The sequence below is a fragment of the Ochotona princeps genome, chromosome 8 (assembly GCF_030435755.1).
Source record: "Ochotona princeps isolate mOchPri1 chromosome 8, mOchPri1.hap1, whole genome shotgun sequence".
NCBI classification, from domain to species: domain Eukaryota; kingdom Metazoa; phylum Chordata; class Mammalia; order Lagomorpha; family Ochotonidae; genus Ochotona; species Ochotona princeps.
The window spans coordinates 59,485,840-59,498,202 of NC_080839.1; the positions used below are offsets into that span (position 1 = coordinate 59,485,840).

General features: G+C 43.8%; 1 protein-coding gene across 3 annotated transcripts in view; it reads right to left on the reverse strand.

Moving 5' to 3' along the window:
* The window catches only part of SLC30A6 (solute carrier family 30 member 6), a 40,652-nt gene that overhangs the window by 23,921 nt on the left and 4,368 nt on the right, over positions 1–12,363 (reverse strand). For all 3 annotated transcript variants that reach the window (XM_058668111.1, XM_058668112.1, XM_058668110.1), the window contains exons 2-4: positions 8,460–8,546; positions 2,074–2,158; positions 734–776 (exon numbers count right to left, since the gene is read on the reverse strand). In XM_058668111.1, coding sequence (XP_058524094.1) covers positions 734–776; positions 2,074–2,158; positions 8,460–8,546 — 215 coding nt within the window. The remainder of the gene's footprint in view (positions 1–733; positions 777–2,073; positions 2,159–8,459; positions 8,547–12,363) is intronic.

A 12,363-nucleotide genomic window follows, 5' to 3' on the forward strand; every position in this document is an offset into this window, starting at 1 on the left:
ATGATGTAGAGGTGACAGAAGGTCTGCATTGGACAAAGTGAGGTAAAAGTCACAGGAAGCTTCAGCAGGCTACCATGCAAGCTCTCTGACTGTGAGTTACTCCGATAAATAAGATGCATATTAAGTGACTAATGAGTGTGTAGCTCATATAATGTGGACGCACCAGGCAGAGAGATGATCCATGGATGGGCAGGATGGATGGAAGACAGCAATACAAGATTTTATCATGCTACTCAGTGCGCAGCTTAAAAAAACTTATTATTATTTCTTGAATTTTCCATTGAATATTTTCAGATCATGATTCACTGCAGATAACCAAAACTGCAGGTAACTAAATCACAGGAAGTAAGGGCACAGAGAAGGGTTTCTACTGTGACCTCCAACAAGCTCGTCTGGGCTGACTGACCTGGGGAGCACCAGCATTTGTTGGGATTTCAAATACTTCCAAGTGAATGGTGTATCTTACTATTTTGTCAGATTGTTTTCAGTCCTTCAGACTACCTGAAACTTCCTTTATCCAGAATGTGTACATGCCTTGTTTACCCCTTGTTCTTTATCTTTTTTATTGCTATTTAATGACATTTTCTTCCAGTATGCTTCAAATTACACGTTCTATGTTGGCAATTTTATGTATTTCCCATACTACTGTTTTTTCAACAAAGCATACTTCTTCATACATTCAATGCAATTTCTTATTGACTCTAAAGCATTAAAGAGACTTCTTAAAACTTACCTAAAAAGATCAAAAATGGTCAGGTAGGTATAGGCAGTCAAAGCTGGAAAACAACAAGACGGGTTAACATGCGGTGGAGGGGCATGTGTTTGGCACGGGAGCTATGGCAGCAGCCAGGACACCCACAGTCTGTGGCAGAGAGCCTGGCTTTACGTGCCAGCTCCGCTTCAAGAAAGACCCCGCAAGGCAGCAGCGGGCCAGAGAACCCAGTCCTTGCCAACCCGCGGGAGGCCTGGTTCTCGACCCGCTGCAGCCCACGTGTTGCAGGCATCTGCAGAGTGAACCAGCAGATGGGAACTGTCTCTCTAGCTTTTTATGTTTCTTTCTCTTTTCTCTCTCCCTCTAAAGAAAACAAAAAAAAAATGTTAGAGAAATTACTCTTAATGTAGGAAATCTGCAAAACTGTTCATAACAGGGACACCCATTACCAAAAAAAAAAAAAAAAAAAAAAAGCCCAAAAAACCAACATTGCGTGTCACGGCCAACCTCGTACATTGGCAACTCCTAATACACTGCTAATATGAGTACACACAGCCAAGGCTGTTGGCACAAAACTCACTTTAGAAGTGGATCTTGCCAGCATCAAAAAAGAAGTAATAAATACAAAAAAGGCCTGTCATTACTCTTCTGCCTGCTTTCAGTATTATTTTAAATGTATTTCTTCAACAGCAAGAAAAAACCAATAAAACATATAATCATAGGTCAACAGCACACACAAAAAATAAAAGGATTCCCTTTTTAAAAAAAAGCAAATTTCAAAATCTTAAACTATATACATAATATTTATTTATTTTCTTATTTGTTTGTTTATTTGAAAGGCAGAGTGACAGAGAAAGAGAGAGAATGTCATCTGCTGGCTCATTCCTTGAAAGACCACAATTACCAGGGCAGGGCCAGGTCTAAACCAGGAACCTGTAACTCCAAGGTGGTCTTCCAAGTGGTCTTCCAAGTGGATGATTGGGGCCAAGCCATCTGCTGTTTTCTCAAGTGCATCAGCAGGGAGCTGGAGCTGGACTGGAAGCAGCTCAGGGAGGACTTGAACCAGCATAATGGAACACTGGCACTGTAACGCTGACTTCTACAGCTAAACTGAAACTTCAATCTATCACATAATAAAGATAACTCAGTTTGCTTTCTTTAATAACAGCTTAGTTAAAATGATAATGTAATGCAATAATAAATTAACTAAATTTCACAGGGAAGTTTAAAATACTCTTATTTAAGTCATTAGAGTTATGTACACTTCAGAGTAATATAGCCTATATGAAGAAGATGTATACTTAAAAGCAGCTATGTGAAACTATTAATCAACTCAAGCAAGGTACAAACTGGTGACATACCTATACTGTTAGTAGAGCTGCACCACATAAGCAGGAAGGCAGTACATATCAAGTTTATTGCACCAAAGAGCAGGATCTTCCAGGACTGAAAAAAGAAAACCACTCTTACTACACGGAGCCGACACATTTCACTGGGGCTGTTCAAGTTGGTGCAGTTCACACTGATGCTCAAGGGATTAAACACAACTGCCTCCTAAAAGTCTCTCACATTTTCCATATCTCTGTCAAGGAAGTTATTATTAAATTTAAGAGTAGTGCCAGAAGGGCTCAAGAGGAAATTATGACATAGAATGTCTCATAAAGTTTTAAAAAAAATGCATGTACAAACACATCATTTTCCTTCTATAAAAACACAAGAGATAAGAACAAGGCAAAAAGAGTAAAAAATCAGCAACTGGTGAATCTGATGAAGGCACAATGCTGTCCCTTACACCAGTGATGTTACTTTCTGTTTGACAAGTCAGACAGGAGGGAACTGCACAGGAGGGAAGGTCACTACAGGGCAGAAGTTCATAACACGGGAAGACCTGAGAGGACTCTTGCAAACAACTTGGTCATAGGCAGAGAAAGCAGGGGTAGATTCCAAACACAAAGCAAGAAGATATCAGGAGGTGTTTTTCAATTTGCTCTGCCCTACTTCCTAAAGGAAAGGAAATACACAGTAGCGGAAAAAAGTTAGTAAAAAGATATCTATTTGGAAGGGGGCTTTTTTCCCATTAGATTTACTCATTTATCTGAAAGACAAAGTGACAAACAGGTACAAAAGCTCACCGTAAGCCCTCCTGCAGCGTAGCCTTTGCTCTGGATCCTACTTCATCACATTTAGTTTTTAAAAATGGACTCATTCGTCTTTTCTGTAGAGCTGTAGACTACTAGCTAAGTGCCAGTTTCCTTTTTTTTTTCTTTAAGATTTATTTTATTTTTATTGGAAAGTAAGATATTCAGATATTCAGAGAGGAGGAGAGACAGACAGGAAGATCTTCCATCCAATGATTCACTCCCCAAGTGACCCCAACGGCCGGTGCTATGCCGATCCAAAACCAGGAGCCAGAAACTTCTTCTGGGTCGGGTGCAGTGTCCCAATGCATTGGGCCGTCCTCAACTGCTTTCCCAGGCCACAAGCAGGGAGCTGGATGGGAAATGGAGCTGCCGGGATTAGAACCAGCACCCACATGGAGGCCACGCGACTGGGCCCCAGTTTCCTTTTTAATTTAAATTCTAGGTCATCTTTCCTTTCTCTCTCTCTCTCTCTTTTTATTGGAAAGACAGATCAGATTCACAGAAAGGAGAGATAAAGATCCTTTGTTCACTGGTTCACTCCCTAAATGGCCACAACAGCCCGGAGCCAGGAGCTTTTACCAGGTGTCCAAGTGAAGGCAGGGTCTCAATGCTTGGACTATCCTCTGCCACTTTCCCAGGCCAAACACAGGGAGCTGTAAGGGAAGTGGAGCAGCCAAGACTCAAACTGGCACCTATATGGGATTCCAACATTTTTAAGGTGAGGATTTCAGTCACTGGGCCATGGTTCCAGGACCCAAGTACCACTCCTCATTTTGTTTCAGCAATTTCCATGTCATGTCAATTGCCTTCTCCTTTCTCCCTTGTTCTTCCTTTTTAAACCTACACCCGCCATCTGTGTTCTAAGATCATCCTGCCTCATACCTAAGCTGATCTTCACGGTTACAGCTGTTTAGTCTTGTGGCACTATCAAGCTAAGCCGCTGCCTGGGATAACTGTGTCCTGTTTCTGAGTGGCTGTCTGAGTCAGGGCTACTCTGCTACCAATTCAGTTTCTGCTACTGCATCTGGGAAGAAAGTGGACGAGGGTCTAAATCTTTGGGTCCCTGCCTCTCAGGTGGCAGGACAGCGCTCTGGGCTCCTGGTTTTGGCCTGCCCATCATAGTTCTTGCAGGCATTTACAAGTGAACGAGAAGATGAAGATTTCTTTCTCTATGTATCCGTTATCTGCTATCCTTTCCAATGTGAAAGGCTTTAAAAAAAATAAACAGTGACTAAATAAAGGAACGTAATTCTTATGCAGGAGACGATGATGTGAGGAGGGTACTTGATACAGTGGTTAAGATGTCACATAGTACCACTGCAGCCCTCATAGGAGTACTTGGGTTTAAATCTGCCTCAGCTTCCAACTTCAGCTTCTTGCTAATATGCACTCTGGGAGGCGGCCAATGATGGCTCCAGCAGCTGGGTCCAGGCCAGGTCCCGGACTGAAGCCTGGCTCCTGGCTGAGGCCTGGTCCAGTCCCAGCTGTTGTGGGCAAAAGAGGAGTGAATTAACAGAAAGGAGATTTGGACTGTTTCTCTTTTCCCTCTCCAACATCTCTCTGTCTTTAAGTAAAAAAATAAACTGCTAAGTTTAAATAAAATTTAAAACAAAAACAAAAACAAAAACAAAAACAATGATGGTTGTCAGACACTGAGGACTAGCGGCACGCAAAGGTGTGGCACAAGATTTCAGCTTCGCAAGTTCAAAAGATTCCAGAAACGAAGAGAGGGGAAAGGGACTGCTGACAGTAACAGGAACGTATCACGGGACCTCAGCAAGTCCACTGAATGTTTGCATTACTGTCCTTGAATTCCAATTTTCTGTGAAACTTCTGAGGTTCTTTCACACCTAGTTCCATTGAGCTGTATGATTCACTGTAGAATTCATGTTAGATGTTTTTTATTGTAAATTCCTTTCAATTAAAAAGACATTGTTACTAAAAAAAAAAAGTAAATAAAACCATTTTTAAAAAAGAGACAGTGTCACAAGACACAGAAGGAACACTAGACGACAAGCATAGATGTTGGCCCGATATAGAAGTCAGGCCGGGTGGATTGGCTCAACTAGCTAATCTTCCACCTCCAAGCACCAGGATCCCATAATGCAAGCTGCTTCAGGTCCTGGCTGCTCCACTTTCCATCCAGCTTCCTGCTTGTGGCCTGGGAAAGCAGCAGGGGAGGTCCAAAATCTTGGGACCCTGTACTCAAGTGGGAGACAGGGGAAGAAGCTCCTAGCTATTGGCTTTGAATTGGCTCAGCTCCGGCTGTGGTGGTCATTTGGGGAGTGTACCAGCAGATGGAAGATCTGTCTCTTCTCTGTAAATCTGTCTTTCCAATAAAAATAAATAAATCTTAAAATAAAACAAAATATAAAAAAGGATTTGGTGCAGCACCTAGTGGATGAAATCCTCATCTTGTATGTGCCAGGATACTATATGGTTGCCAGTTCATATTCTGTCTGCTCCACTTCCCATCCAACTTCCTACCTGTGGCCTGGGAAAGCAGTTGAGCACAGCCCAAAGCCTTGGGACCCTGTACACACGTAGGGGACCAGAAAGAAGCTCGTGTCTCCTGGCTTCGGATCAGATCAGCTAGGGTCATTGTAGCCACGTGGGCAGCGAACCAGCGGACAGAACATCTTTCTTTCTAAGTCTACTCTCTGTATATCTGCCTTTTCAATAAATCCTTGCCTTACATGCGCTAGGATCCCATATGGGCGCCAGTTCTTGCTGCATCTGCTCCACTTCTCATGCAGCCCCCTGCTTGTGGCCTGGGAAAGCAGACGAGGATGGCCCAAACCCTTGGGACCTTGCATCCACGTGGGAGACCTGGAAGAAGCTCTGGGCTTCTGGCTTTGGATCGGCACAGCTCCGGCTGTTGTGGCCACTTGGGGGATGAATCAGTAGATGGAAGATTTTTCTCTCTTGCCTCTCCTCCTCTCCATATATTTGACTTTCCAATAAAAATAAATATTTTTAAAAAAGAGAAAGGAAGACAGCTCATTTATAGAAACTAGAGAGAAGCAGAGAACAAAAGTAACAGGTTATAGTGAGGATGAAGGTTTGGGAAGTTTAGAAGATAAAAACGAAGTGGGAAACTGAACAAACTAAGACAACACAGCACAGCAAGCACTACTAGCCTGTTTCATCATGAATTCACAGTGAGAACAGAATACAAGTGAGGACTGATGGGATTAACAGCTCAGCCAGTGCAGCCATGTGGGGTATGAATCAGCAGATGGAAGAGCTCTTGACTCCCTTCCCCCACTGTCCATTCTCTCTGGGACTCTGCCCTTTGAATAAAAATACAATAAAAATACTAAAGAAAGAAAGAGAGACAGACAGACAGACAGAAACTGTTACGCCAGAGAGCATGCGCACACAGCTCAGATGCTGCTACAAAGGAGTCCTCTGATGCCTGAAAGTACAGCTAAGGAGCCTGCACTGCGGCGCAGCCAGGGAAATCACCACCTGTGGCCCAGCATCCCATAAAGGCAACAGTTCAATCCCCCGCTGCTCCACCTCCAATCCAGTCCCCTGCTAACGGCCTGGGAAAACAGTGCAAGATGGCCCACGTGCTTAGTCCTTGCATCCACATGGTAAACAGGGAAAAAGCTTCTGGCTCCTGACTTCATTCTGGCCCCGCACTAGCCATTGTGGCCATTTGGGGAGTGAATCAATGGAAGGGAGTTCTTTCTCACTGTGTAACTCTGCCTTTCAATTAAAGATATAAATCTTTCAGAAAAAAAAAATACACATAGTTCCAAATCCTATATATTACACTTTTTTCCTGTACATAAACACCTATTATAAAATTTAATTTATAAGTTAGGCACAAGAAAACCACTATCATCAAAGTTATGCGAAGGGGCCATGGTCACGGCACAGCACTTTAAGCTGCCACCTCTGACACCAGCATCCCTCATCAGCGCTGGTTCAAGTCCCAGTTGCTTCACTTCCCATTCAGCTTCCTGGGAATGTGCTTGGGAAAAGAGTGGCAGATGACCCACGAGCTCTGGCTCCTGCCACCACGCGGGAGGGCTGGCTGGCGCTGGGCTCCTGGCTCTAGCCTGGCCCCGCCCCCATGGTAGCCATTGAGGAATTGATCTTTCTCTCCCCTTTCCTCTTTACTTCTCATTCTCTGACTCTACTTTTCAAATAAATAAATAGTATTTTTAAGTTACTTTGTTTATGCAAGTATCTAATCACTGATATTTTGTTATAGCAAAACAAAACTGAATCAGGAATCTATATCAGTGGTCAAAAAGAAGACAGATTTTTCACTCAAAGCATGATTTTTGTTTTTAAGCCTTACATTAAAACTAAGTAAATGTGGCTTTACACTACACTCGTTTAATTTTTTTTTAATTTATTTTTATTGGAAAGTCAGACATAGAGAGAAGAGACACAGAAGAAGATCCTCTGTCCAAGAGAAGATTCTCTCCCCAAGTGACGGCAATGGCTAGAGCTGAGCTGATCTGAAGCCAGGAGCCAGGAGTTTCTTCCACGTTTCCTACACGGATGCAGGGTCCCAAGGCTTTGAGTCATCCTCCACTGCTTTCCCAGGCCACACAGAGGGATCTGGATAGGAAGTGGGGCTGCCAGGGCATGAACCGACGCCTATATGGGATGCTGGCTCCTAGCACATGCAAGGCGAGGACTTTAGTTACTAGGCTACCGCGCCAGGCCCCTATTCATTAAAAAAAAAAATCAGTAAGAGGGTGAGAAATTGTGCTAGTAGTTAAGATACCAGGTAAGACACCCACGTCCCATAATTCCGTATCAGCATACCTGGGTTCAATACCTGGCATCAGCTCCTGATACCAGCTGCCTGCTCAGGCAAGCCCAGGGAGGCAGCCAGCAGGGGCTCAGACAGCCGGCTCCTGTCACACACATGGAGACCCACACGCAGTCCCTGGTTCTCAGTTTCAGACTGGCCCAGTCCTGGCCACCGCAGGAATGGCTCGCTCTGTCTCTGTGCTTCCTTCTGTCTCTCCCTAGCACATACAATTTTTCAGAAAATTACTACTTCTTCAAAAGATCAATTTATTTTAAAGACAAAATTATGGGGAGAAGGGAGAGGGAGAAAGAGAAAGAATCTTCCATCTGCAGATTCAGCTGAGCTAAACCAGGTAAAAGCCAGGAGCCAGGAGCTTCTTCCAGATTTCACATGTGGCTGCAGGAGCCGAAGCACTTGGGTGATCTTCTGCGTTCCTGAGGCCCACAAGCACACAGTGGATCAGAAATAGAGCGGCCAAACTCAAACTGGTTCTCATGTAAAATAACAACATGGCAGGCAGCGGCTTAGCCAGTGTGCCACTACGCCTGTCCCAGGAAAATTATTTTTAAAAATCACAAAACAGTATTTCTTTAAAACACTTTAGAACTAGAAATGTTTAAATGAAGCCTTGCTTCTTCCCACCAAAGCAAATCCAAAGCACAATAAGCAATTGTAATTTTACACTAAAAAATACTTACCGGACACAACAAAAACGCAAACTGTGGTAGATTACAATGTCAGTTTAATTTGCTTTAAAAATCACCTTTTTTTTACTGTTGCAATATTTTTTGTGCAATACTTAAGGTTGGAGTTAAAGAATACTCACCCTTCGGTCAGCTGCTACAAGTCTAAATTCATGCAACAACTTTCCAAAAAATGATCTTTGCGGCTTTCGAAAGAGATGAATTGTCCCCTTTAAAAACAAAATATATACACATCAGCATTCAAATATCTAAAATTCTGCACAGTTCCTGGAATGCAATACTGTAGTAGCAAGAACCAGCAATGAGTTGTAAAGATATGCCAAGCAGCTGTTCTACATGCTACATGTATTTACTGATGTCACACAACTCTATGAGGTAGAAACTATTTTTGTGAGCTGTTCAAATGGACACTGACAGTACACCGATAAGAAGGAATTAGAATCAAGACATTGGTGCTCCAGCTCTCACTGTTAAAAATTAATAAGGCAAGGTGAAACAGAACAGCTTGTCACAGAGCTCTACTAAGAAAGATACACGACTATGGTTAAAAGTATATGTACAAAAGTTCTGGCAACTGTTGTTACAGTAAAATTCGTGTGGTTCTCTTGGCCTTTCATTCAGACTCTGTGGGATCGTCACTGGTGCCTGTGGGCTTCCCTAGAGCACACACAGTATAGGGTTGGCACAGAAAGGGCTTCACTGTAGGTTTACAGTGAGAAGCTACCAAGTGGCAACAAGGGGCATTCCCAACCTACATATATAGAAAACCTCGTAGGGAAGCCTGAGTGAAAAAAAAGAACTCAAGCTCCAACTTACAATAAGGGCAATATACATTATCAGTAGGAAAAACTATGAGCTAGGCGCTGGTGCAATGGTTTAGCACACTAATCCTCTACCTTGTGGCACCAGGATCCCACATGGGCTCTTGGTTCCTGATTGACTAGCTCCGGCATTTGTGGCCACTTGGGGAGGGAACCAAATGGTTCTCCCTGCCATTCCTTCTCTCTGTAAATTTGCAATCCAAATAAAAATAAAAATTCAGAAATAAAAGTATAAAGAACATTAAAAAAGTGTGTATATAACATTTTAAAACACTGGAGTTGAAGACTTTCTCAATAAATATGAAACCAAGAAGGTATAAAGGGAAAAATCACCAATTTACGATATATTCCTATATGGAATCAAAATACCATGAAGAAAAAATAAAAAACCTTAGAGAAGCAAAACTGTGGTAGAACTTATAATTCATAAGAGACAACATACCAATTTCTAATTTCCAATACTGACAGAACTTTTACCAAGTTAAAATACAAATGACCCAATTAAGACCTGTATACCAGAGCAGGTGCAGTGGCACAGCATCCTAACCCTTGACCTGTAGCACCAGCAATGAATACAGGTAGCAGTTCTTGTCCCAGCTACTCTGCTTCTCATCCAGCTCCCTGCTAATAGCCTGGGAAAACAGCAGCAGAGGTCTCAAGTTCTTGGGTCCCTGCACTCACATGGGAGACCCAGAAGAAACTCCTGGCTCCTGGCTTTGCATTGGTCAGGGATCATCGGCTCAGCTCCAGCCGTTGCAGCCATCTGGGGAATGAACAGTAGTTGGAAGGCCTTTCTCAATTCAGTCTCTCCTTTTATGTTTATCTGCCTCTCAAATTAAAATAAATAAATCTAATTTAAAAAGTTTTACATCAGGACTGGTATAGTGGCATACAGGGTCCAACCACCACCTAAAATATGGCATAACAAATGATGGCTGGTTTGAGTCCTGGCTGCTCCACTTCCAATCCAGTTCCCTGCTAATGCATCTGGAAAATAGCATTTGCTAGCCCCATTGCCTGGGCCACTGCAGACATATGGGAGACCCAGGTGAAGCTTTTGACTTCAGACTGGTCACTGTGGTCACTTGAGGGGTGAACCAGCAGATGGAAGACCTGTCTCGCCCATTCTGTAACTCTGCCATTAAACACAAAAATACTGGGCCCGGCACGGTAGCCCAGTGGCTGAAGTGCACCCCTTGCAGGTGCCAGAATCCCATATGGGCACCAGTTCCTCTCCTGGCCGTCCCACTTCCTGCCCAGCTCCCCGCTTGTGACCTGGGAATGCAGCAGAGGATGTCCCTAAGCCTTGGCACCTTGTATCCTTGCCAGAGACCTGGAAGAAGCTCCAGGCTCCTGCTCCGGATTGGCTCAGCTCCAGCCATTGCTGCCACCTGGGGAATGAATCGGCGGGTGGAAGATCTTTCTCTCCATGAATCTGCCTTTCCAATAAAAATAAATGTCTTATTAAGAAAAAGTCTATATATTTTGGCCTGGTATGATGGTGCAATTGGCTAATCCTCTACCTGCAAATGCTGGATCCCTTGTGGGTGGCAGTTCATGTCCCAACTGCCCCACTTCCCAACCAGCTCCCTGGCTTGTGGCTTGGGAAAGCAGCAGAGGATGGCCCATAGTCTTGGAACTCTGCCCCCACACGGGAGCAGAACCCCTGGCTCCTGGCTTAGGATCAGCTCAGCTCCGGCTACTGTGGCCATTTGGGGAGTTAATCAGAGGACGGGAGATTTCTCTGTCTCTCTCTTCTCTTTGTAAATCTGCCTTTAAAATAAAAATCCATTTTTTTTAAGTTTATGAAACTGACAAATCAATATCTGCCTATTGGTTGCAACAGTTGTATATTGCTAATTTCACTCTTAATTTTTAAGATTTATTTAATTTTCTTGGAAAGTAAAACTTCAGAGAGGAGAGACAAAGATCTTTCATCTGCTGAGTCACTCCCCACGTAGCCGCAATGACCAGAACTGAGCCAATCCAGAGACGGGAGCCTCCTCCGGGTTTCCCATGCGGTTGCAGGATCCCAAGGCTTTGGGCCGGCCTCCACTGCTTTCCCAGGCCACAAACAGGTAGCTAGAAGGGAAGCAGAGCAGCCAAGTTATGAACTGGCAGGGATACAAAATCCTGGGGCATGCAAAGTGAGGACTTTAGCCACTAGCCTACTGCGCCAGGCCCTCTCTTCATATTTTAAAAATAAAAATGGTATGCCTCTCCCTATGCAGTCTCCCCAGTCCTGTATTGGCTCTCAGCTGCCCGAGGCGGCCCGTTTCTCCAGGGTCATTCCAGCACACTCACATCTCCCAGCCACGGAGTGCATACGACACTTGCTATGGAGTCCGTGTTCTGCCAAAACTCGGGAAAACTAAAGCTAACCATTACAAATCTGGCACGTGAAAAAAACAGCCAAAGGCTGTGGCCAGAGGATAGGCACACGGGAGCTCAGTACATTATACTCTTTTTGCAGGTTTGAAAACTTTCAAAATCAAACATAATATAAAAAAAATTAAACAGGGCATTGCAAGTGTCACTCACTTTGTATTCAAATAAAGATGAGTGTGTGTAATTCCTAAGGCCCTGCTAACTCACAAGTGGTGGTTTTACCTCTGTCCCCTAGCACAGGCCCTGCTAATTGTTTAAAAGGAATAATATGCTCTTTGAGATGTTAGCATTCACGTTAATAAATAGATATTATCTTAAAAAGAACTGTGCAAGGATTTTTAGTTTAGTCCCAAAGCTAAAGTGTGGTTCATACTATTATCCTTAACCATCAGACACTTTACGTTGAAGTCTCAGGTTAAGAAAATAAAAACCGTAGGGCTCACACCATCATGTACATGAAGCTAAGCTTCCACCTTCAGCGCCAGCATCCTACACAGGTGCTGGTCCCAGTCCCAGGTGCTCCACTTCTGACGCAGCTTCCTGCTTATGACCTGAGCAAGCAGGGGAGCACTGGCTCAAGTCCGCAGGCCCCTGCACCCACATGGGAGACCTGGAGGAAGCTCCTGCCACCAGCCTGACAAGTCCAGCTCTGGCCATAGCGGCCATCTGGGGAGTGGATCAGCAGATGGAAGATCTCTGTGTCTTTCATTCTCTCTCTGTGCAATTCTTTCAAGTAAAATAAACAAATCCCTAAACCCAAAGTCCTGGTAGTCTTAACACTCTTTCCAAAACTGCTACTTGTTTTCACTCTCGGTAC